This window comes from Propithecus coquereli, unplaced genomic scaffold, assembly GCF_000956105.1.
Source record: "Propithecus coquereli isolate 6110/MARCELLA unplaced genomic scaffold, Pcoq_1.0 Scaffold501, whole genome shotgun sequence".
In the NCBI taxonomy this organism is placed as follows: domain Eukaryota; kingdom Metazoa; phylum Chordata; class Mammalia; order Primates; family Indriidae; genus Propithecus; species Propithecus coquereli.
Window position 1 is genome coordinate 1201713 of NW_012150853.1, and position 25517 is coordinate 1227229.

Here is a 25517-nt window from a genome sequence, read left to right on the forward strand (position 1 = left end):
GGTTACTTGCCAGGTACATACACGCTTACAGTTTTTATATCTTCCTACTGTGCTGACCCTTTTCATTGTGAAATGTCCCTCTTGTCACAGAGGGCGGAGCTCAGGCGGCGGTGCGGGGCGGGAGCAGGTGCAGCCAGGGTCTTGTGCTGCAGCCTGACACCGTTGCACGGGCTGGTGGCTTTTTTTTTTTTTAAGACCCAGAGAGTAAACATCTTGGGTCTGCGTCCCCTGTGTTTTATTGTCTTTCTTTATACAACCCTCTAAAGATGTGAAGACCGTTGTTAGCTTAGGGCTTTCCTCATACAGAGAGGCCTCAGGCTGGGTCTGGTGCCGGCTGTGGGTGCCAGCCCTCTTGGCGGTGCGCCCGTCCTCCGGTCCCGTGTCTTTGGCCCTGACCAGTCTCCCGTGGACGGCAGACAGCCGGGCCTCACGCTTCTCTCCACTGCCGCAGTTTCTGCCTTTCTGTGTGGAGTGTTTGATCCGTGCACATTTAATGTAATTACCATGTGGTTCCATTTGTGCCAGCCATTTTGCTATTTGTTTTCTATTTTTCTTGTGGCTTTTTTCGTTATTAATTTCATTTTAAAAATTCTTTGGGGGAAATCTTTTTTCTAGCAGAAACTTTAAAAATCTGAGAGTTTGCAGGTATGCAACCATGAAATACTTGAAATAAAATAGCTACACACGGTCCTTCTTGGGACACAGCTGCTGTTTCTGGGTGTGCAGAGCTGAGGGCCTGAGGAGGTTGCCTTGTCCGACTTCTAGGCAGGTCCAGAGACGCCCCCAATGGCTCCAGCTGGCATTTTCTAGAACGTCAGGATTTACAAAGCATGATCATGCCCTTATTATTTTATGATCTTTTTAGAGATGGAGATACTGCTGCCTTTCTCTGTCATTGGCTTGGATGGTATCAGCGAACAAACCAGCTAAAAGTTCAGAAATAGCGTCTCCCATTTTCTGGGGGTGGAGAGGCACCATCCTCCTTGGCAGCTGCTTTCCTCCTGCCGTGCTCACTCCAGGGCTGCTGATCTGGAGTTTTTAGTTACCAAAGTGCAGCACCGCCCGCCCCGAGCGTTTTCACTGTAACATTTCATCAAGTCTCTGGGTTGCTGCGTGGCCCCCTGACTGCGACTGAGCGGCGGCTGCTTGCGGCTCTGACTGGCGGGAGGGGCCCGGGCTGTCCCGTTGTTCCCTGCGATCTCCCAGGTGTTTCCAGTAGCAGGTCAGATGCTGCGCTGGAAAATATTTTCATACTGATGGGATGCGTGCCTCTGGTTTATGAGGTAGAGCCACATGAGATTCCTGGCTTGTCAGGCCTTATCACCTCCAGAGCGACAGTTCCATGTGGTTCCGTCCAGGGCACACTGTTTCCAAGTGACGGGGAGTGGGGACACCCAGTTGCCACGTGGTGCCTGGGAGAGACAGCAGCTGTGTCCTGAGGAGAACCCGTGTAGCTGTTTTATTTCAAATGTTTCATTTTGGTAAATTCTCTTCCTCATTTGTTATAATCTGAGGTTCTCGTGTGCGCATCTGTGTGTTTGTTTCAATTGGTGGTCTTGACCAAGTGGCCAGTCGAGGACTCGTGTACATTGTCTTTCCTATCTTCTTATATTTATGAATCAAATAAAGTTAGGATCGTCAAAAGGAAGGAACTAACAATTTTCTTTCTTTCTTTTTTGAGGCAGGATCTGGCTCCGTCACCCAGGCTGAAGTACAGTGGCACTAACACAGCTCATGCCATCCTCCTGCCTCAGCCTCCTGGGTAGCTGGGACCTCAGGTGGGAGCCACTGCGCTTGTCTAGAGCTGACAGTTTCTCTCCCTCTCCCTCAGGGTCATCAGAGAGCTGGCAGCGAAGGCTCTGTCCAACCTGGCCCCGAGAGCACCTGAGTACAGCGCCACTCAAGGTGGGTGTGTGTCCGGCCGTCTGTGGGCCCCGTGCGAGGCCCGGCAGAGAGACCCAGGGCTGCCATGCTGGTTCCAAAGTCCTGGGGCTGAAAGTAACGTTGTTTCTCTCCTGCTGAGAAGGGTCTGAGGAACTAGCCGTGGGCTTGGCGAGGGGACAGAACACCAGGACAGGCGCCCTGTGTGTGTCCACCCACAGAGAGGGCCCGCCAGTCATGTTATGTCAGCTTGAAAGTAAGGATGATTCCGCCGAATGGCGGACAGCTGCCGTGCCCCCTCCCAGGTTGCCAGGTGGCCCATAGCTGCTACAGACGAGCACTTTTGATTTGTTAATGTCTACAGAATGGGCCTAAACTGAGGATTGAAAATCTGCCTCAGTGTCGAAACCACTTTGGGATAGAACAGCTAAGTCTACGTTCATTATGCTTCGTTGTCATCAGAGAAAAAAAGTGTCTCGTCTTTTCTACTTGGAATAAATAAGCATCCAACTTAAATGTAGGGAACAATACACAAATTTGTCAAAATTATACTTAGTCCGCTGGCATTTATTACCGTGGCTGAACTGGGGTTTGAATGGTGGCTCTTTGTTTGGAAAGACTGATTTTACTTGTGCGTGTTCAGTACACTGAGGGGCTTGTTAATAACTAAGGGGCCTTTCAGCTGCGCGAATTAAACTTGGAAGTCACGAGTTAGTGTGGCGCTTACCTACCTTTGGAGGAGGGCCCGTCATCGCTGAGGGAGGGAAGGAGGGCTCGGCTGTGTCCCTGCTCCCTGCTGGAGAGCACTCTCGGGCTGGACGAGGGGAGTGACCTTTTGTGGATTTCCCCGATTCTTTAAAAACCAGCCATTCCTGGCTGCACCTTGACTGGGCGCTCTCAGGCTGGATACGTCCCGATTTTTACAGCCACCTCGAGGCTGGCAGCATCCTGACTGCAGGCAGGAGCCTCCACGTTCCATTCCTTTGCTCTGAGCAGAGGAGAGCGACTCCCGAGCGCAGGACGGCCTCTCCCTGGGCAGGTCCTGGGGCAGCCTGCTAGGCGGAGGTGTGCGGGTAGCCGAGGGCTGGGAACAGCAGCTGTTGTTCTCACCACCCTCTGCCCACCCCGTGTCACCCACCCACGATGGGTCCCAGGAGGAAGCTCCACAAGACACTGCACCTTCTGCCTCGCCCGTGGGGGATGCCCCAGGCTTCGGGGTAGCGCCCGACAGGGGTGACTTTCTGTGGGCGTGTTTCCGAGCCTGACAGGCCACGTCCTCCCGTCTGTCCCTGCAGTTTTCCCGAGGCTGCTGTCGATGACACGGAGCCCAGATCTGCACACACGGCACGGGGCGGTGCTGGCCTGCGCAGAGGTCGCCTATGCCTTGCACAGACTCGCAGCGCGGGAGAACAGGTGGGAAGACGGGTTGAGAGAGATGCTGTGCTTCGCTCGCGATCCCCTCGCGGTGGAGTTGCAGCGATCCAAGTCTGGGAACAGCTCAGCCCTTTAATTTCGCTGCGTTTGCGGCAGTGCTGCAGGCCTGGGGTCCCGCCCCTTGTTGATGAGGTTTGCACGTGGTCCTCCCTCCTGGCGAGGCGCATCCCATGGACGGACCACCTGCCGCGGGGGCCGAGGCGCCTCCACAGCCTTGCGCCGCCATCTCCACACAAGCCCTCATCGTTGCCAGGAGATGAGCTGTTCGTTAACAAAGCAGACACTTTGTGAGAGGTGATAGTGGGCAACTCACATGTTCCGTATTCTTCATTCGTCACCCTCAATATTTTAAAATACCAGAGAATGTAAGTGTAAAAGTTTCCCTGAGAATTTTTCAGTTGGCTGCTTTGTACATAACAAAGCATGTGAAGTGCAGGGTCATTTGAGTTCATACAGGAAAGTGTTTTGTAAATGCTGCTCCATTTTCTTACTTTGCACTGACTCTTCCTCAGAAGTGGAAGCTCACAGGCAGCTGTGGTGTCTGTAACCTGGTCCCTGGACTCCAGTTTGGGAAAAACTGCATTTATGTCACTCCCGTGGATGCAGGAGGCTCCCTGGGGGCACAGTGATGGTGGGCGGTTGTGACCCCAGCTCTCCCCGATGAGCCGAGGGAGGCTTGGCCGCCTGCATCACCCAGAGCCCAGCCCCAGCTGCAGACCCGGCCCTAGGACATCCTCGCGGGGGTGCGGAGGGACCTGTGGGCGGAGCTGAGAGCTGCGTCTGTGGCGTTGCTCGCTTTGGTGGTGGGAAAAGGCGGGTGGGGCGAAGTTGCGGGAACTGGGCCCGAGTGTCTGAAGTCTTCTCCCAGGGGAGCCTCACAGGGCGTGTGTGACTCCGCAGCTGGGAGCTGTGACGGCACATGTGAAGTGTCCGCCAGGGAAGCACGTGTGGGACCCAGTGCCCAGGGCTTTTATTGGGGTCTGGTCCTGTGGACACCCCTGCCCGGAGTGAAGCAGAATTCCAGATCCCGGAAGGAAACCAGGTGTTTGGTGAACCACACGGTTTGTGCAGACAGTCTAAGCCCGGCACCCTCCTCAGTCTGGGATTGGTGGGAACCCTGCCGAAACCCGTGTTCCTCGGTGCCAGCCGAGGGCCCACCTTGCCAGCGGCCCCTCCCAGGACGACCCAGGGCGCCCCGCCAGGTGGGCTTTCGTTTCAGGCCTACCAGGAACTCGTCTCTTTTCCACAGTGGCCACAGCTGTGAGGGAGAATCCTCCCTTCCACCTGCCTTGACCCAGCACAGGCACCGGACATGCCCTGCAGGGATCTCGGGGCCCGTGGGGCCCTGCGGGAGACGCCATATTTCTGAGCCCGTGTGTTCCTTAGCATGTGCCTGGGGTTGGGATCTTGGCCTCTGTGACCTCACCTGTGCTTGAACTTCCACAGGCCCGTCACGGACTACCTGGATGACAAGGCCGTGCAGGGCCTGAAGCAGATCCACCAGCAGGTGCGTGTGCAGTCCCCGAGCCTGCCCCTCTCAGAGGTGCTGGGGTCTCTCCACCTGCCTCCAGCTTGTCTGAAGTCCTGGGGTGCGGTGGGGTGACCCTGGTGTGATCACTCAGGGGACAGGTCCTGTTGGGCAGTGTTGCTCGGCCGCCGTGGGGGCTTCTCTGGGATGGGCGGAGAGCGCAGACTTTCTTCCCACGTGGCCGAGACGTCCTGGCTCAGGGGCACGTTGGTTGAGCCAGTGCAGTCAGCGGCGGTTTCCGTGAAGGCCGGATCACCATCCTCCCCACCCCCACCCCGTGGTGCCCGACCGCACTCCTCGGACAGAGCGCCCCACCGACTTGGGGGTCGCGCCCTGTGCCGTGGACACTGCACGCACTTGCGGGGCGGCACCTGGAATGAGCCCGGGGGCCTTCGATTTCCAGCTGTGCTCTGCTGGGAGCCAGAGGTCTCGTTCTGAAATGAAGTCCAAAATGTCGTGTTCCCACTTCTCTGGGGAGAGGGTATGTGCGTTTTTCTGGGTTTTAGGAGATTCTCAAAGGCTTCTGTGACCCACAAGAGGTAAAGTATGAACTGTGGATCTCAGTATTACACGATATCAGAATCATGCATAAGGAATTAAATAGTTTTACAGTTGATATTCTTTGGGACGTCCCTGTTTACGTCGTAACACACCACTTTGATCCCAGGTCCTCGTGCTAGTAACCTGCTTTTGGTTGTGGCATAGCCACTTAGTTTGTTTGCTTACGTCTTTCACCCAATGGGGTCTGGCACCTCCGAATCTGGAGACGCGGGCAGGCCGGAGGCTCCAGGGCGGTGGCCGCAGGAAGGGCCGTCCCCGCCGACTGACTGTGCCCGCAGGAAGCCTGCAAGTCCCCCAAACCGTGGCTTCTTTCTCTGTAGAAATAGGTAGTAACAGAACGTACTTCCTTGAGTTTTCGTGAGAATTAAAGGATGCGTTTAGAGAGTTTAATAGAATTTTTGGCCAAGTATGAACATTGAGTAAATTTTAGTCGTAATGATGTCGTGAAGTGCTTTTAAGTTCTTTTAACCAAAAAGCAACATCAGAATGCTGCTTGCCACGATGAGTTTTCTGCCCACGAGGCTGTCTGGGGGAGACCTCCGCATTGGACCTCGGGGCCAGGACGCGGCCGGTGCTGGTGCCGTCCTCTGGCCACCCTCCTTCTTTCTCAGTGCCTCGATCTTCCCTCCCAAGGGACCTCTGGGCCCGCGGTGGGGGCTTCGCAAGGGCGCTGAGGATGTGGCAGTGGTGACGCGGCCTCCCGAGTGCTGGCTCTGCCATTTTCTTTGTCCCATTTTGATACTTATTGCTATTGTGCACGTACTGTGTTGTTTTAAAAATTCAAATTACGAATAGTAACTTCCACTTCTTTATTTTCAGCTCTGGGAGCGTCAGTTGTACAGGTGAGTTTCACAAGACCCCGGCTTTTGGTGTGTACTAGTGACGAGAGGTGCTGTCTGGTGCGTCCGCGCTTGTGCTTGGCGCCCTGCTGTCCCCCGCCGCGTGTGCTGTGCTTGGATCGGGTTAGTCCACCAGCTCAGTGTCCCAGTTGGTGTTTTTCAGCTTTATGGAGGTTACTCAACATGTGACGTTTCCTCGTTTGAGATTGTTGTTTGTTTGGGGATCGCAGGCAGCCGCAGCGCCGACACAGAGACACAGAGCCGCGGTCGCCCCAGAGCTTCCCTGCCCTGCAGCCTCTGTCCGCTGCACACTCTGCCTTGCCTGGAATTTCGTGTGGATGGAACCACACTACATGAAGCCTTTTGGGTCTGGTTTCTTCCCCTGGGTGTGTTTTTGAGATGTATCCACGTTGCGTGTGTTAATGTGTCGTTGCTCTTTGTGGCGGAGCCATGTTCTGCAGTGTGTCTGTCCACTCACCAGCTCACGGACGTGCGGTTTCCAGCCTTTGGCTGTTTGGAGTAGCCATGCTGCGGGTGCAGGAACGCGGGTCTTGGTGCAGACCTGTGTCCTCTTTCCCGGGTAGAGACCAGGAGTGTCGTTGTGGGGTGCTGTGGTAGGCGCACGTTTCCGTGACTCCAGCCGCCTCCCCTCCAGCTGGCTGCTCAAGCCCGACCAGCACCTGCGGCCGGCGGCGGCGAGGTCGCCCCACCCTGAGCCACCCTGTGGGAGTGTCAAGGTGTCTGGACGGGGCTGTAGTTTGCGTGTCCCCAGTAACTCGCAGTGCTGGGCGTCCTCGTGTGCTGAGGGGCACTTCTGTGGGGAAGGGACTGTTCAGAGCTCCTGCTGATGAAGAAGCTTTATCGTCTGTGTCCTCACGGAGCCGCCGAGCTCTGTGGTGTTCCGGATGCCAGCTCTCTCCGTCAGACCCAGGGTCTTTCTCTCTCCCTGCAGTTTGCCTTTTCTCTTTTCTGGTACTTCTTAATGTAGCTTTTGCGGGGTGGCGAGCCCTGTGCGGTTCTCCTCTACCCGGGGGGTGAAGCCTGCCTTGCTGCCGTCGGCTCCTCCACGGGACCTGGGCTGTCCTGGCTGCCCCGTGCCCTCCGCTCCTCTGCGCTCAGTTTCCGATGCCTTGGCCTGGCAGCTTCCGCCTCCAGCTGCTCCTCCAGCAGGCGATCGGGCTCCGCGTGGGCCTCGCTGTGCACTCCAGCCTGGCGGCGGCTCCCAGCTCCCTAGGGTGTGGGAGGCCCCCACGCCCCACGTCCTGTGCCGTGTCGCAGGGTCTGAACCATGTCTCGTGTCTCTCCAGCTTCCCAGTCGTTTAAGACAGGAGGACAAATCCAGATCCTGTTCCTCTGGGCCAGAAGCCAAGTCTCATAAATTAGTTTATCTTCCGACAAGTGTGTCTTGCGCCCACGTCCCCAGCGTCCCGCTATCAGCGTCAGACGTCATGTAGGCGTCCAGAGGCGGTGGACGGGCACTGCCTCCTCCCTGGTTGCTTGCGAGGGAGAGCAGGGCTGCTCCTTAGGGCGGGTGGAGATGCTTCCCTGCGTCTTTGAGAACGAGAGCCGGGCGCGGTTTGAGGTTGGCCCCTCGATGGTAACAGTACGACACGGGCAACCCAGAGGGACAAGAGGCCTCCGGAAGATGGTTGTGTCTCGTTTTTTCATTTCTTTTAAGATAGTTTATGCTTTTAGTAGCAAATTTAGCTAATTAATATTTTAATAGTTTTTGGAGCCTGAAATTATGTTTGTCACCGCGTGAGGATATTTCACGTTGCTTTGCACGTTACGAGATTTTAATTCTGAACGTTTCCCTTACTCTTTCAGGGGTCTTGGTGGAGAACTCATGAGACAAGCAGGTAGGTCTGAGGGCCGAGCCGCAGCCTCCTCTCCAGCCGCGAGGAGAGCGATGCCCCCCAGGCCTCGCGTGGTCCCTTCACCGCTGCCGCGGCTCTGGCTGGCTGTCTTCTGTGGGCGTCTGCGCGGAGAGCCCTCCGCTCCTGGGGGCGTGGCCGTGGGTGGCGCTGGGGACGTCGAACGAGCGCCGCATTCCTCTTCAGCACAGTGTTGGAGTTGAACGTAGCTGCGGAACAGAGCGATTTTTCAGATCGTATTTAAATGCTTGCAGGGAACTCAAATGGCACCAACCTAACACATACTGAGATTTCCTGCAGCCCATTCAGCTAAACCTCCTGGAAAATCCAGGTGCTCGTTCGCATCCCTGGCGCTGTGGTCAGTCCTGGCCACGCGGGTGCATGGAGAGCCCCTCTGGCTGGGGGTGGCAGCAGATTTAGGTGCAACAGGCGCACCCCCGGCGAGCTGGGCTTGGCTAGCTGGGGACCTGTCAGCACCGTCCGTGCCGCCCTCGAGGCTGGCGCACAAGCCGGGCCCAGTGGGGAGGCTGCCTCTCGCCCCAGCCCTGCAGCAGGGCGCCCGGAGGAACGTGGGGCAAGGAGGCTGGAAATGCAAGGATCTACGTTCTGTGTCCTGAAGATGAGCCCTGTGAGGCCTGGGCGTCTTCTTGCAGTGGGACGGAGCATTTAGGGTCTAGATGTGGGTGGGACAAGGCACAGGCCGTCAGCAGTGGAGAGTGTGACCAGGTGCTGTCTGGCCCCCAGGTGGGGTCACCACACTGCTCATTGTTGGCATCAGACCACGTGGCAAGGCTGCCCCTCGCCGCACCCCAGAGCAGGAAGGTTGGACTCCCGGAGCCAGTTTGAGAGGTGGGGCCGCCACAGGCAAGCGGACCGTGTTCCACGTGCGCCTTTGCTGTGCCGCCAGGAGCTGGCTGGCGCTTGTGTTTCAGGCAGACGGGAGTGCCGTGCCCGGAGGTGTCCCAGGACACCTGTGCCAAGTGCAGGGAGGGAACCGAACAGCAGGTCATGCAAACCGCTGACCCCAGCGGTGCCTCCTGTAAGCTGAGAGGGACGGGCCTGGGAGCCGGTGGCTCCGGACGGGCTCAGGGAAGCAGTGAAGGTGGGGCGCGTGGCTGAGGCTGGCGATAGCACAGCCAGCTCCGCATCCATGTCAGGGGCCCGCTTTCCGCGGCCGGGGAAGTGACCGTGGCAGACCCCGTACGCCCTGCGTCCACCTGACAGCTGCCCCGGACCCCCACGTCCTGCGGATCCCCAGGGGCTTCAAACAGCCCGGCAACGATCGTCTTGTCTCAGGCGAGTCTCTGTGAGAGTTCGAGGAGGACACACAGCGCACTTCAGGCGCTCCCGCAGAGTTTAAATAGAAGCCCGATTTCGGTTTCCCAGACGTCCCTGATGCAAATGCTGGCCTGGGGACCTGGAGGTTCAAGTCCTGCTGTGTGGCCGAGGTCGGAGGTGGCGGTGAGGAGGTTCAGAGATGCCACCGTTGTGCACAGATGTCTGGATCCGCACGGCACCCTCAAGTTTCCTGTCCACACCTCCCACCTCCAAGCTGGGGGGCTCGCCCTGAGGCTGGCAGTGTCCGCCTGCAGCCAGGCCCGGGGGGATTTCTCTGCTGAGGGCCACCGGCTTGCATTGCTGTCGGTGTCACTCCGCGTTGTCATGGGTTTGATGGATGTCACTGGAGCACAAACTCTAGACGTGTGACCCAGTTTCTGTCAGCTCACGTGGACTGGTAGTGCCGCCAGTGCTGCACGGATCCCGTTAGGCCCGCGTTAGCACACGGAGTGTGACCGTGGACCTGCTCACCGTTCCTCGGACGCCGCCTTCCCAGCGTAGTCTGGAGGTTCTCCCCCAGGCACTGTCGACAGTCATGGTCTGTAAACCGTCTCTGAAGTTGGGAGCTTGTCTGGTGTGGGGTGTCCTGGCGGGTCTGCTCCTGCACCGTCCTCCTCACAGCCAGCCCTGCGCCCTGGCAGTGGCACTTGGAGGTGGCACCGTGACCCTCAGGACCGTCACTCGTCCCCGTCCACGGCAGGGTGTGCCTTTGTGTCGCCCTGGGTGTTGGAGCGGCAGGCGTGCGTAGGTGCCACTGCCCGCCACGAGTCGGGGCAGCGAGCCCGGGCAGCGAGCGCAGCGCCAGAGCCGTGCCGGGGCTTCAGCACCTTCAGGTTGGCTCTCCTTGGCTGGGACGGTTGCGTTCGCGTTTCACACAGTGGGGCTCACACTGCGCACTGCCTCACAGCCCGCTCTGCCTCCGTGACGTGTTCTGCGGAGCTCCGTGCAGCTGGGGCAGCGTCTCAGCGTGCCGTGTGGCTGAGGGGGGTGCCTTGTCACCATCTGTGCGTCACAAACAGAACTGTGAGCTCAGGAAAAAACCGTTTTCTCTAGGCAGGAAACAGCTGGCAAAAAGAACACGTGTCCTTTCGTGCGGTTGTTGCGGAGCAGCTCTCCGGAAAGTCTGTCCCGCTCAGGACGCCTGCCCTTGGGTGGGCTGCTTGCGAGGGCGTGGGCGTTTGGGCTGACGTGCTGGCATTTTTGTTGGTCTCGCCCCGTCCCATACTGGGCCCAGCCCCCATCCCTGCCAGAGCCCCAGGCTGCAGAGTAACTGGGATAGGAAAACGATGTGTTTCGTCCGAAGATTTTAAAAAGGCACCTTACTGCTATTTTGGCATCTGGCGTTTTCGCGGCACCCGGGTTTGGCCTGGAGGGTGGCTGCATTGTGTGGTCTGCTGGGGGGGCAGGCTGGGGTCTTTCTGCCCTGGCTGCACCGTTCCCGCCAGCCTCTGCTCGGGGGGCCGCCTGGAGGGGTCCTCGTGGGGGGTTTGCGGGGGCTGTGGCTGCTCAGGCCACTGCCTGGTCCAGCGTGTTCGACAGAGGGCGCCCAGGGAGGGAGGAAGCTGGGCCTGGACGTTGACCCCGGCCCCTCCCCGGGGTCCACCTGCTCCCTGCGCCCCAGCCAGGCCCCCGCACACAGCAGGCCCCTCCTTGCACCTCTCCTCCTCGCCAGTCCTTAGTATAAACTCGGGGTTTCCTCCACTTTGTTCATGTTTCCTTCCAAATTTAAGTTTAAATAGGTCAGAAAGTGAAATTGTTCTGCAGAGTGTCAGTGGTCCCAGCCCCACACCCCAATCTCAGATTTTTGCTTCTCCAAAGTCAGCCCTTTCAATTCTTTCAGCTCTTCTTTTCTTATCTGCTTCAGTATTTATGATCACATGCTTACGCAGCTGTTTCTCAATAGCCTTAACTTCAGTGTGTTCACTTACGCGAGACTGGACTCAAGCTCTCGTCAGTGAGTGATGCGCGGACTGGCAGGTGTGGGCCGAGCCCTGTGTGTTCACACCTGGAGGTTGCGTCAGCTACAGCTGCCACCAGGGGCTCCTCAGGTTCCAGAGCCGTAAATATCCCGGCCAGGCATCCAAAGTGCAGACTCATTTGGGTGTTTTTTGCACATTTTGTGGCAATAACTGCTCAAGACTTGGTCTTCCCGGACCACTTTGTTCTCATAGAAGTGTCGTGACAAGCTGGCCTCTGTGAAAATCCACACAGGTCTGGGTGTCGCAGGACAGAGTGTGATTGTCACCATAGACGTCCTCAAGGCAGCCCAGCCGCCCCCCAGGTGCCGGGAAGAGGAACGCCCGATCGTGTCTTTGCCTCGTTGTGAGGTCATGTGCTTAGTCCGGCCGCACAATTTAGCACTGCAGGAAAAGCAGCGGAGCTCAGCCTTACCGGGAGAGCCGAAGACGGGAGCACTAGCAGTTAGGGTGGGCTGCATTCTGCTCTTGTGATGGCCCCGGCGTTTTGGGGCCTTAAAAGAACCACAGGTGATGTTTACCTGTTTGTGCGGCAGTGCATGGTGGGTCTGCGAGGGCGGGGAGCGCCTGGCCCCCTCCTCCTACCAGAAGTGCCACCCTGCACTGCTGCTCTCGGGACAGAGCCTGGGACAGTCCTCTCTTCCCCACGCGGGAACCAGGGAGGGAGACCAGGGTGTGGTCTGCCATAGGCGTGGCAGATTGTTGCTTCATGGGCAGGGTAGGTAGCCTGGCGCACTCAGCGCTCGTGAGCTTGCTTCCGTGGGAGGCCAGATGCCCCGCCTGCCTCTCCCCTCGTGACGGGGCCTCTGTGTCATGCCCTTTGGTTTATGTGTATTTTAAATCACACAAGACATTATTGTGGTTTTATGTAGTGAAAATTCATTTAGATTTACCCACATACACCCTTTGTTTTCTGTCCTTATTCCTTTCTGCATGTCCGACCTCCCAAGGAGATCGTTCCCTTTCCCACGGTGTTCTCTGTGGCCGAGGTCTGAGCGTCATCTTGGAGCAGTTGTCTGAAGATGTCTTTCTTCACGTTCACTCGTGAAGGTCGTCTTTGCTGGGGATAGAACTGTAGTTAGGCGTTCATCTACTCCTTTGTGTTTCGGCACGTTGACGATAACACCCTGTTGTCTTCTGGATTCGCGTCCTTTCTGGCTGCGACGTTGGCTGCAGTCCACTTACGCCTGCGGGAGACCATCTGTCAAGTCCCCCGGCTGCGTCATCCTCTCTGTGATTTCCGGCAGCTTTGCTGCGACATCCCTGGGTGCATTTTCGTCGTGTCTGTCTTACCTGGAGGTCTCCAGGTTTGTACTGGATTCATGATCTGTCGTTTTCTTAGGTTTTTTGAGTCACTTTGGAAAAATTCTCAGCCATTTTCTCTCGAATATTGCTCTTGTGTCCTCTCCTCTCAGGACTCTGGTTGCCCCAGAGCTTCTCACTTAACCCTCCTCGTCTTAGGTTCTCTCCCTGTTCCCTGTCGTGCAGTTTGGATGTTTTCCAATTCTCGGATCAGCTGCATCTTACCTGCTATTAAACCCATCCTTGAATTCTTGATTCTAGTATTTTTATCGTTCAGAACTTCTGTTTGTTTGTTTTTACGGTTTCCATATCCTTGTCCTGGTTTTCAGTCGTTCCTTTCACCTCCTTGAACATATTGAGCACGATTTAAAATCTTTAACGATATCGTTGCCCAGAGCTTCCATGGTTCTGTTTCTAAAGGACGGATGTTGTGTGTGAAACATCACAGAAAAGCTTCGAAGCCTGGGAACGTTATTCTCCCCCAGCGAGGCTTTGGGTTGGCTCTGGCGGGACGCCGGGTGCTCACGGTGTGGGGTCACCTCCATCCAGTGTCTGGATTTGAGAGGGTTCAGCACTGGCGTCAGCCAGTTGACGTGCTGCTTGTACTGATTTCTAGAAATGGGCGTAGTCCTTTGGGTTCAACACCCATTGTGAGGGGCTTTGCCACTTCTCCCTTCGACAGCCCTCGACTCCAGTCCTGCCCCACTAGCCAGAACCCTAGACATTCCGACGGTGCCCTGGGATTTCTGAGGTGGCTCTGGCGTGCGCAGAGCCGCTCAGGGAGGATGCCCCACACCTGCCCCACGCAGAGCCTTGGTAACTGCAGTGACGTAGGCACGCGTTTCGTTTTCCACTTTGTCCGGCTTTTAAGATGCTGTCTTAGCTGGAGGGTTGGTCTGAATTACCTGGCCTGTGGGTTTTTAAAAAAACTTTGGGTTTTGAAATAATTACAGCCTCACAGGGAGTTATGAAATTATCGGCAGAGCCCTGTGCGCCTTTTGCGCAGCTGCCCCCGTGGTGATGGCGCAGTGCACCGCAGCCAGGATGCTGACGTTGGTGCCACGCCACTGGCCAGACCACAGACCCATCCAGTCTCCCCAGTTTCCACGTGTGCGCCGTGTGTGCATGTCCAGTTCTGTGCACATCCGTGCCCTGCGTAGATCCGTGTAACCAACGGTGCAGCGGGACACAGACCTGCTCCCTTGGCAGAGGATGCCCTGCTGCCCTTCACGTCTGTATCCCCAGCCCGCCTGCCTGTCGCTATAGTCTGTCATTTCTAGAATGTTCTGCGATGGGCTCAGATGGTGACTGCTCTTTCGAGGTGGCGTTTTCCATGAGCCCCGAGACCTGTGCAGGTTGTTGTGTGTTCACAGATGGTTCCTTTGTTTCCCGCTGTCTGGTTTTACCGGCATGTTCAGCCGTTCACCTGTCAGGGACACTCGGACTGTCCAGCTCGGGTGTGGCTGTGAGTAGGTTCACCACGGTGCCCGTGCCCGGTTCGTGGGAACTCGCCTTTCCTCTCTCTGGGACGTGCCTGCGCGCTCCCCCGCAGAGGCGTGCGTCTCGTTTCACAGGAGACGGCCAGGCTGTTTCCGGAGGCCGTGTCATTTCATGCTCCCACGAGCGAGGTGCGAGTCCAACCCTCCAGCCCTCGCGGACTTCTCGTCTCTTCACTGGGCTTAGTTTTACCGTCCTGATCATACGGTGACTTCTCATCTCGGGTGCAGCTTGCATTTCCCTGTGGGCTGGTGATGTCGAACATCTTCTCATGTGCTGGGGATTTTTTGTTTTTTTAACTTGATAAAAGGCATTTAAAGTTCATATACAAGGCAAGTCTCCAAGAAAATGCCTTTGAAAGTAGGACTTGCATTTTCCAGTCCTTAAAACACACCCTAAAACTACTCTGCTGAGAATGGCACACGGAACCCGGAAGTGGGTTCTGACATGACAGTGCCCGTGGTTTGGGATCCACGACAGGGAAGGCGTGTCCAGCCGTGGAGTGAGGGAGTTTGCTCGCTGCCCGCGCGCCACACACGGATCCCACGTGGAAGAAAGCAAAATGGCGTGGAAGAAAGCAAAATGGCATCAAAAACTAAATGTGCGATCAACTGTAAACTTACCTATAAAAAATATAATCATAAAAATCTTCAAAGAAATTTTAGGAGACATTATAGGATAATGTTGGTCCTTTAAAAAATCTAAATTTGGAAATTCTCAAATCTTCACAGAAGTAAAGAGAAACAGTGAGCGAGCCCCTAGCGGTGTCCCCAGCTTTGTGAGCACGAACACTCGCTGCCTCGCTCTGTCCCTCCCCGGCACGTCAGGGCAGACCCTGCCTGCGCGTCGTGAGAATCCCGCGCTGACGACTCCTGACTGGGAAGCACTGGCTTTCTGGGTGGTTTGTTTCTTTTTGTTTTTTTAATCTTTGCACATAACCGCTAACAGAATTAGCAGTGGTTTTACAGGCTGGAAACGGGGATGGTGAAGCTTGCCTGTGTGTGGGAGAACGTCTCACATGCAAGGTTGCCAGGCAAAGTGCAGACGCAGGGAGAACACCTGGGCTGCCCTTGATGGATAATAGTTATGTCTGGGAGGCAAAGCCGTCGTAAAATTTCCACAAAAAAAAAAAAGAAAAGAAAAAGATAATCGATCCAATAGAAAATTGGGCAAAGCAGAGACGAGGACATTTTACACAAGTGCAAACCCCGATGGCCCAGGACTTGGTGAGAGGTGCCTCGGGTGGCTCAGTGGGCCGGGAAATGCTGATTAACCCGGCAAAGAGCAGACGGTTTCCACCTTCCCAGCTGGCTGGAACTAAGGCTGGTGCCGAGGGAGACGGAGCGAAGGTTCCCCCGTGAGTGTGAATGCTGCAGTCTCTTTCCTTTGCCCTGGCAGTGTCTCTGTGAGTGAAAATGCCACCCGGGCACCTGCAGCCCCGAGCGCGTAAGGGGTGGGCAGACGGCCTCCGTAGCTATAGCCATGCTTGTGCCCACCTGTCTACAGGGACAAACATGGAGAGCTTAGTTCATCAGGAGAAATACCAGGTGTTCACTCTGTGTTCACGTTATAAAATATCGTACATCTCCTAGGAAGAGTGCGAGCGGTTTCCCCTGGCTGATTATGTCGTTACGAAGAGCAGGTGGTGGCTAGAGAAAGGCACGCACTGTCTGTAGTACTCACTCACTGGTTCCGTTCAGATGTCCCTGCCTCGCGGCGGGGCACGAGCACATTTCTGCTCGTGGAGCGCGAGTCAGGAGCTAGGAGAAGGGGTGGGTGTTGCTTTCGGTGGGGAGCATGGGATGTGACAGCTGCAACTCGGGTCCCCGACTGACAGGGCTGCGTGTCGCAGTCCCAGGACGCTGCAGCCTCCGCGCAGTGCTCCCTCGGTGGAGCCAGCCTGGTTCTCTGCAGCGCACTTGGGTCCCATCGCCCGGCGAGGATTCGGGACTTCTCCGCGCCTGGTTAGGTGTGGAGGTGCCCCCGGGCTCGTCCATGCGCCAGACAGCCCTGCCCGGGGTGGGGTGGGTGAGCTGCTGCTGGCAGCACAGGACCCAACACACTGAGGTCAAAGTATGTGATGGGCACTTTTAGAAAACTAACATTGCATTTATCCTTTTTTTCCCCAGTGTGCATTTTAATAGAAAACTTGTCACTTTCCAAGATGCCCTTTAAAGGGGACACCATAATCGGTAAGTGCGTTTCCTCTTCGTGACTCACATGACGGCGTTTTCTGCCAAAATGACTTCAAATTATAAAAAGTAAGATTAGAGGCCAGGCATGGCCTGTGATCCCAGCACCCTGGGAGGCTGAGGCAGGCGGATCGCTTGAGCCCAGGAGCTCGAGGCTGCAGTGAGCTGTGATGACGCCACTGCTCTCCAGCCTGGGCCCAGAGCGAGACTGACCAAAAAAAGGAAAATGAGCCTGTTAGGATGGGTGGCGCAGGTTCAGTTAAGGTTCACGCTGCTAGACGCCTCGTCTCGAAGTTGCCGCGGAGCCTGCTGTGGACCAGGAGCACCCACCACCCTCCCCGCAAACAGACGCGCCTTTCCCTCCCTTCTGGTGCTCCCACCCGTGACGGCTGTGCCCAGGGCTGGGTGTTCTTGGTCAGCTCTGCCTCCCGAGTGACGCAGGCCTATGGACCAGGACGGCGCCAGCGGGCGGCACCTGCCCTGCCTACTGGCCTGGCCAGAGCCCACAGTGTGGCACGGCCCCAGCGTCTCTGACCTGGGCTCTCTGCTCTGCAGCCTCAGAAGTTAGGACTTTCTCCCCCCGCCCCCCCTCTTGTTTTTGAGGGAACAGACTTAGCATTTGTTACCTGGTGTTCGGTCTGACCGAGTTGAATGTTTGAGTTTGCACTGGTGGGAGCCGGGGGAGGGAGATTGGAAAAGACCACTTGAAGCTTGTGAGTGTAATAAAGGAACAGAAATCTCCCAAGACGTGACGTTTGAATCATCAGGCTTACAGAACGCAGGCATCTCCCACAGGGAGGGCTTAGGGATTCAGCAGCCAGAGGCCTCTTCCCTCACGCCGAGGGGCCTTGGGGCGTGCGCAACCTGGAGAGCACGCACGTCGGCTCTTTCCGGACTCCTCTCTGAGGTGACCGTCTGCTTTGACTTTGAGAGTTAGTAGAAAATGTGGTGGTGGTTTAATTTCAACTAAATATTCTTAATTGGGAAAATTAACTGTTTCTTTGACAGATGGTTGGCAGTGGCTGATAAACGACACTTTGCGAAGTCTCCATCTCATTTCAAGTCACGCCAGACAGCAGCTCAAGGTGCGGTGACAAGACTGTTGCCGTGCTGCGGTGCAGAAAAGCGACCTTAGTTATTTATTCACGTTTGCGTCGGCCAGCTGTGCGTTAGGGGCTCCTCTCAAGCACTAGCGTGGTGGGTGAATGCCGTAATTTTACTTGGAATTCTAGATGATGCCGCCTGTGCGATTTGTAATCAGGAAACCTAATGGAGCCATTGGTAATCAGAATGTTTAACTTTCTATTGCTATTTATGACTTTATTAACTTTTTCCTATACGTTGATAGTAAGTATTTGCACAGCCGAATTCTGCGTCCTGTTGAGTTGTGGGATTTGAGGTTTGGAAACCGCGTGTGTGATGCTCAGGCGCGGGTGAGAAAGCCGCACCAGACTCTGCCTGAGCACTGCCGTGCCGGTCCCCACGGGCCGGCGTGAGTGTGTCCCCCGGCCATCCGCCCTCCGGACATGGAGGGAACAGTCAGTTTCTCTGTTCAGTTTGTTGTGATAGTCGCAGAGAATCACTGAAGTGGTAAGCGTGAGCGCACTGCCAGTCAACGAGAGCGGACATGCTGCAAAGGGAGGACACAGTAACCCTAACCACCATCCTGGACTCGAGAACGATCTGTCGCTTCCGCGGCCCAGCCCAGCAGAGCCTTTGTGCACTCACAGCCCTGCCTTTGTTTCAGGACGCGGCTGTCTCGGCCCTGGCCGCGCTCTGCAGCGAGTACTACGTGAAGGAGACCGGGGAGGCGGATCCCGCAGTTCAGGGTGAGTGGTGTGGGGTCTGGCAGGAAGCTGCTGCCAGGCGGGATTTGAGAGGGGAGCCTCAGCGGGCAGTGGAGGCAGAGGGGACCCAGGGCATGCGGGAACACTCGTCTATTTCCTCGCGGAGCAGACAGGTTCGTTCTGACGCTGTGTTCACCAGTCTGTCAGTCGTCCCAGCTGCCCAAGGGTTTCCTTCATCTCTGAACAGGTAGCTTCCCCGGGACGTCTCATCAGGGACTCTACCCCGGCAGCTGGCCCTGGGGCGCGGTGCTGCCAGTCCCCATACAGAGTCAGCTCTTACTTGTTCCAGCTGCGGTGCTGCCAGTCCCCATACAGTCAGCTCTTACTTGTTCCAGCTGTTTCCTTCCTTCCTTCCTTCCTTTCCTTCCTTCTTTCTGAGACAGAGTCTCGCTCTGTCGCCCAGGCTGGAGTGCAGTGGCGTCATCACAGCTCACTGCAGCCTCCAACTCCTGGGCTCGAGTAATCCTCCCGCCTCGGCCTCCCAAAGTGCTGTGACTACAGGCGTGAGCCGCTGCGCCCAGCTCAGCTCTGTTTTCTTGCGTTACCATTTTAAGCTTTTTCCAATTTTGTTCTTTGGGAATTCCAGGTGTGCGTTTGTCAAAGCTCCTTCCCATCTCCTGTGTGTCTCCTTTCCAGCTCCGTGCGCCTCTCTGCTCCCATCCGTTTTGTTCACTTGCCACATTTCCTGTGTGTCTTGCTCCTGGAGCCTTTGTTTTCACCCTCGCGACGCCGCTTCCCCGTGTGCGTCCCTGAGTCCTGTGCGTCCCTGAGTCGTGTGTGTCGCTGTCCTGCTGTGCCCTGGGGCCCACGTATGTGACGGCTGCGTCGATCCCCGTGGGGCAGGGTTGCGGCTATCGTCGGAACTCACACGCACTGCCGGCACTTCTCTGGTGTGCGTCCTTCCCTCGTTCACACGTTTTGCTCTTCTTTCCCCTTTACAAAATGGCGCCAGGTGGATCTGCTGCCATGCAGCCGTGGGGCAGTGCTGCCTCTGTGCACGTCCCTGAGCCACCCAGGTTCTGAACCAACTCTGTGCTGGTGTTGGGGCTGGTTTCTGGCACATGACGCGATACAGCTTGTGCTGTGTGATGTACCGTTAGATTTGAGCACTAATGTTTATATCAGAAAAGATATTCACGTGTTTTGTTGGGCGATAGCATTCCATATTTTAGGACACGCATTATAATCACATCAAAAGTACACGAAACACTATTTCAAATTATTATATAAAATTATGCGTGTGATAGTCTCATCTACTTTCTGTGATTTCATAAAATTAAGAAAATGCTCTGTACTTTGATTTCCTGACAGACTTTCTAAATTAGTGATGTTTTATATCCCTTTACCACAGGCAATTTCGTGTAATGAGATGGTAACGTTATTTTCTATTTAACCCCTTTTTAAAAACTGGAATAATAAGGTGTTTTACTTTTTGCCTAAGAAGAGAGTTCCACGTTGTGTTATCCGAATATAAACAGAAACGGTGTTCTGAAGTTACCCTCTGATTGTGAAGATGTGGGGGACTGTGTTCTTCTGTCCTAACACCCTAGGGTGGGAGGAGCACGCTGGGCTCCCACCTGCACCTGGCACACACCTGCTGTGCTGGGGCGGAAACAGCAGTGACGGGAACCTGGGCCTGGGGAGGCGTCCGGGGCTGTTTGTCACGGCAGGCCGCTATCCACCTGATCCTGCCCTGAACCTTCGGTGCCCCCGGGTCCCCACTTCTCCCTTCCTGGCGCTGTCGCCTTGCTTGTCCCCAGGGAGCTGCCGTGTGTGCGGCTCCCGCTCTCCACCGCCCGGCTGTGCTCACGTCCCCAGCCCTGAGCGTCTGGCAGGAAACCCGGCCTGCTCTCAGTCTCTGATGAAAATACTCATTTATGAGGAAGACATTATTTCCATAATAAGCATTTATGTTCTTCCTAAATAAAAATGAGAATTACGAATGTATCTACGATCTCATCACCCTCCTGAATTTATTTTCCTAGGAGTGAAACCATGTAGTTAAAATTGCTTATGGAAAACCTTAAAACCACCTTATAAAAATTCTTTTTCTATATTTGTTTCGATACATACCACTTGGGAACTGTATCTGCTGTAGAAGCCTGAAGTGGCTCCTCCCTTCCGTGTGGGACGCGTCTTTGCGTGTGTGTCGCGTGTGGCGGGCAGCAGGGCCCTCCGCTCACGCTCAGTCCTCCTTCCAGAGGGGCTGATCGGCCAGTATCTCGCCGAGCTGCAGAGCCCCGAGGAGATGACTCGCTGCGGCTTCTCTTCGGCCCTGGGCGCCCTCCCCGGCTTCCTCCTGAAGGGCAGATTCCAGCAGGTGGGCCCGAGCACGCAGGGGCGTGGGCTGAGGGGCAAGGGCTGAAAGAATCCATGTCGCGTGTGTGGTGGGGAAGGAATTCATGAAAACCAGCCGAGAAGGGAGCAGGGAGCACCCGAGGTGCTCTCTACCAGCGGGCCGGGGCGGACCCCCTGCAGCTGCCGCACTGTCTGAAACGCTCACACTGGGTTTGTCCAGTTGCTACACGGGTCGCCGTGAAACAGTTCTTGAGATCGAGCTGTTGCTACAGCGACAGGTGAAGCTTCGTCTGTCTCTGTCCGGCTCAGGCAGGATCCAGTCATCCCCCAGGGTCAGGCCCACAGTGGAGGGGGCGGGAGGTGCCCCTCCCCGTGCGTCCTTCCCAGCCACGCAGGGCGTGTAGCCCCGCAAGGAAGGTGGCACCGGTGAGCTTCCCGGATGCCGCCCCCCTGAGGGCCGTGTTCTCTGGTCCGCTGCACGAAAAGCACGTTTATCTTACGGCTGTGACGTTCTGTTGCTGAATCTGTATTGCTTTTCAGGTTCTAGCAGGTCTGAGAGCCGTTACCCTCACCTCTCCCGAGGACGTGAGCTTTGCCGAGTCCAGGAGAGATGCCTTGAAGGCCATCGCGAGGTGAGTTGCCACGGCTCCTCCTGAAGGTCGAGACTAAAAAGCCAGCCACCGCGGGTTGACGGGAGGTTCTCGGGCTTGATCAGGAGCTGGTCACGGGCAGGTGATTGATCTGCTCAGAGGCAGATTCCGTTATTTTTTATTTTCTAGTTAATTCTCCTTTCAGAGGAGCGTCATTTCCAGCCCTTGGAGGCTCCTTAACCGTTCCCTGCTGTTGCGACTGTAATGAGTGTTAGACCCGTAGCGCCATGACTTTACTCTGTCAACAGGGGACCCTTCGAGGTTGGCAGGGGGGGGACAACCCCGTCAGCCTGCATGTGGGGCGAGCTCTGAGCACCCGGGGCCAGGCGCAGCCTCTGTCTCTGCGTCGGCCCCCTTGTCGGGGGAAGGCAAGAGGGACCAGCCACAAAGGGCCTCCCGTCCCCCTTTTAAACACAGAGGTGGCAGAAAGTGGCTTCAGAGAAGTGCCGTCCACGTCCACGGAAGGAGCTCTGGATTTCCGAGTCTAGTCTGGAGGTCCCGGGTCTGCTCTGAGTGTGTCCTCTCAGGAAAAGCACTACAGGCCATTGTCACATCAAGGGCTTGTTACTTACCTCACACGTTCTAAACCCAAGGATTTGCCAGACTGTCGGTGTGAAAGCCGGAGCTCCGGACGAAGCTGTGTGCAGAGAAAACGTGTCCCAGGTCTACGGGGCGCTGCTGGGCTGCATGGGTGACTACACCACCGACAGCCGAGGGGATGTGGGGGCCTGGTAAGCAGGGGACGCCAGCCGTTGCACGTGAGTCTTGTTGATGCAGCGAAAACCAGAAAGCCCAGAGTTTTCCTGCAGGGAGCAATCTTTGTAGAGTGTGTTTTGCATTTCAGGGTTTTGTGGGAAAATTGCCCGTTCTGTTCTGTGTACATTTGTGTCAGGGTTTTGCTGGGGCCTGTCCAATCCGTCTTCAGATGTTAAACACGAGTCCTCCTTGTTCAGCGTAACACGCGGGAGAACACATTCCTTCATGTTCCCGCTGAAGTGGGATTTAAGTAATCTCTGAAATGCACCCTGTGTTCAGGACGCCTTGGCGCCTGGCCCGAGTGTGGCCGCTGTCTCCCCGCCTGCGTTCTCACAGCGCACAGGGGACCTCAGGAGGTCCTCGTGCCTTTTCTCCCTGGCAGTGGACAGCCCCGGGGGGCTCTGTGTGGGTCAGTCGTGGCACTGTGCTCGCGTGGCCTGGCCGTCGTGGCTGGCGGAATCCCCATCTCCCCTGGTTTCTCCCTCCCGCAGGGTCCGGGAGGCCGCGATGACTGGTCTGATGGACCTCACGCTTCTGCTGGGGCGGAGCCAGCCTGAACTCGTCGAGGCCCACATGTGAGTGTCAGCGCGGCTCTGCTCTCCACCCCGTGAGGGGGGGCCGGCGGGGGCTCCACGGCCGCGCCCCCTCCCCAGACGAGCCCCTCAGGCCCCTTTGCCCAGTCCGCGCTGGCCCTGCTGGCCTCCTGTGGTGACCGGCAAGGCTGGGCAGGTGGCTTCTCGGCATGAGGGCTGTGCTCCTGCCAGGCCAGGCCGAGCCGTCACGTGGTTGGTTCCCTGGCCCCAGGGCTGCCGCTGGGTGCCGCCCTTGCTGTGGGTCTCCGTGGCCCTGCTGTCCGGGGACACTTGGTCTGTGGAGATCGCGGCCTCATTTCCTCAGTGCTCCATCTCCCCCACCACTTTCCCTGCCTGTGTCATTCCCCAGCCCCTCTGCCCCCTGCCGCCCAGAACCCCATTTGCTGTCCCTGCCTCCGCCGCAGACCCCGTCAGCGTGTTTAACACTGTCGTGCGCCTGCTGTCTGGCTTCCGGAACGTACATAGGTGTGGTCCTCTTGGGCCTGCCCGTGTGTTGTCCTGAGGTCGTGGCGGCGCCAGGCTGACAGTGCGGAGGAGCCCGCGTGCCCTCGTGGGGTTCGGGCCGGCTATCAGCTCAGACCACGCGCTCCTGGTTTGCAGCTGTGAGCAGGTCATGTGCCGCGTGGCCCAGCAGGCCAGCGAGAAGATCGACCGGTTCCGCGCTCACGCGGCTGGCGTGTTCCTGACGCTGCTGCACTGTGACCCTCCCACCCCCCACGTGCCCCACCGAGGAGAGCTGGAGAAGATTTTCCCCAGGTAGGTCCCAGCGCGGGCCTCCCCCACGCCTGGCCCCTCGGCCATGGGCAGAGCGCAGGGAGCCCGGCCTCGCTCAACTTCCTCTCTCGCAGGTCGGACGTGGCCTCTGTGAACTGGAATGCTCCGTCTCAGGCCTTCCCTCGGGTCACCCAGCTCCTGGGGCTGCCCGCCTACCGCTACCACGTCCTGCTGGGGCTGGTTGTGTCCGTGGGCGGCTTGACGGAGTCGACGGTGAGGAAGCCTCTGCGCGTCCGGGCACAGCCTCCCCCCGCCCCCCGCCCCCTGGAGCTCTCGCGGGGCTGAGCCTCCCTCCTCTTCCTTGGAGGATGTCTGGTTTGGGGTCGAGGGTCCAGCTGCACCCGTGACCCAGGAGGCTGAGTGGCCTGTGGCGTGGTCGGGTCTGATGAAGGTCGAATTAGCTTGGGGGCCTCTGCCCCGGGGCCCCCGCTGTGGCAGCTCTGCCTCTGGGGCCCTGCCGCACAACACACAAGTCCGAGCTGCGTTTGTGTGTGTGTTTAAAACGTTCGAAGTTTCGGTATCACAGCCGATCCTTCCTCCTGTACAGGGAGCAGTTAATTTTTCTTGAACTTTTTCTGTGGGAAGTTTTGACACTTGCACACGGACACAGAGCACGTGGCCATGGACTGCGTGTGCCCAGCAAGGGGCGTCGGGGCCTGTCTCAGCGCACGACACCCACACAGCTGGGATTCCAGAAACCGTATGACTTACCCCCTGAGGACACTTCCCATACGTCTCGACCACGACGCTCGTTCCACACGCGAATTTCCTCAGCGTCTCAAATGCGCCCGGGTCGGGACCAGAGGTCCCCGTGCTGCATGGGGTCGGCGTGCCCAGACGCTGGCGTTTCGCGGCCCTGCCTACCCCCAGCTGCTGCTCGTGCCCTTTGTGTTTTGTCCTGTGTGTTTCCGCCTTCGGGACTGGGCTGGTGCCGTGTCTCCCCACACCGCGCTCCTGCGAACTGGCCGCCGGCTCCAGGCCGGTCCCCACGGCCCTCCCTGCTCCTCTTCGCCTCCCCGTCTGCTCCACGGTGTCACGGCTGCACCGAGCCGGCCTGTGAGCTCTCGGTTTTCCGTCTGGTCGGAGCGACGGTCGTGCCCTGCTGGGGCTGGGCGCTTGGGGTGCCCCGTCTGCCCCCAGGGTTCAGTCCTCCAGGGCCTGTGTCTGACCCGCACGCGCCGCCCCGGCTCCTTCAAGTTGTAGATGTGCCTGAGCCTGCGGGACACCAGGCGCGGCTCCCTGTGCCGGTGGGGAGGGTCTCTCCGCACCTCGTCACCCTGGCAACCCTGCAGCAGTCGCTGCGGCTGGCAAGTTCGTGACAGTGCAAGAGGTCAGGTCGTGCTGTCCCCAGGCAAGCTCGGCGCTGGCCGTGCGTTTGCGAGATGCTGCGCGTCTGTAGTTCGAAGTCGTCTCAGCTCTTTAGCAGACGTGGGAGCAGAGCAACGGCAGCCAGCGTGGGGGCGGCGAGGGGCGGCCGCACTGACGGCGTCTCCGCTTCGCAGGTCAGGCATTCCACACAGAGCCTCTTCGCATACATGAAGGGGATCCAGAGGGACCCCCAGGCCCTGGAAAGCTTCGGCAAGACCCTTCTACAGGTTTTTGAGGACAACCTTCTGAATGACAGGTGAGCAGCGGCGAGGGGTAGGGGCGCCTGTGGCTGCAATTCCCCCGTCCACAGGTCTCACCTTTGCTCACCGGGGTGGAACGGCAGAGGTGGGACAGCTCCCACCCGTTAGCGGGCAATGAGCACGGCACAGCAAGGCGGGGACACGCCTGAAGCACGCGGTCATCCTCCGGCCAAGCCGAGCGCGCGGCTGGCCTGGGTCTCCGCCGGGCCCTCTCCCCGCCCATGCCTCGGGCAGGGAGAGGGCCAGGAACCGGCTATAAACCAGGTGGAGCAGAGCATGCCCGTCCCCTTCTGTCGAGCGTGATGTTTCTTTGCATACTGAACACGTATGAAACATGGAATGTCCCTGCAGACGTTTTCTCTGCCTGTGGCTTTTCAGTTCCTGACAGTTCTGTCACAGAGCCAGTGTTTACACTTTGAGGAGCTCTGGAAAGCTCAGCCAGATACAAGGCCACAGAGACTTTGCTTTCTTCTAGAAGCTTTATAGTTTTAGGTTTAACGTTCAAACCTAAAATCCACTTTGAGTTAGACATTGCATGGGGATAGTGGA

The 25517-nt window shown here is 57.3% G+C and overlaps 1 protein-coding gene across 1 annotated transcript in view; it reads left to right on the forward strand.

Annotated features, from left to right (window-relative positions):
* Positions 1-25517, forward strand: part of TBCD (tubulin folding cofactor D) — a 133380-nt gene that overhangs the window by 98280 nt on the left and 9583 nt on the right. Inside the window, exons 19-33 of the mRNA XM_012656443.1 lie at positions 1832-1905; positions 3177-3294; positions 4762-4822; positions 6224-6246; positions 8071-8102; positions 16360-16422; positions 17431-17507; positions 18170-18251; positions 20471-20589; positions 21108-21199; positions 21811-21948; positions 22465-22548; positions 23167-23322; positions 23415-23553; positions 24843-24964. Of these exons, the coding sequence (XP_012511897.1) occupies positions 1832-1905; positions 3177-3294; positions 4762-4822; positions 6224-6246; positions 8071-8102; positions 16360-16422; positions 17431-17507; positions 18170-18251; positions 20471-20589; positions 21108-21199; positions 21811-21948; positions 22465-22548; positions 23167-23322; positions 23415-23553; positions 24843-24964 (1380 nt within the window). The remainder of the gene's footprint in view (positions 1-1831; positions 1906-3176; positions 3295-4761; positions 4823-6223; positions 6247-8070; positions 8103-16359; positions 16423-17430; positions 17508-18169; positions 18252-20470; positions 20590-21107; positions 21200-21810; positions 21949-22464; positions 22549-23166; positions 23323-23414; positions 23554-24842; positions 24965-25517) is intronic.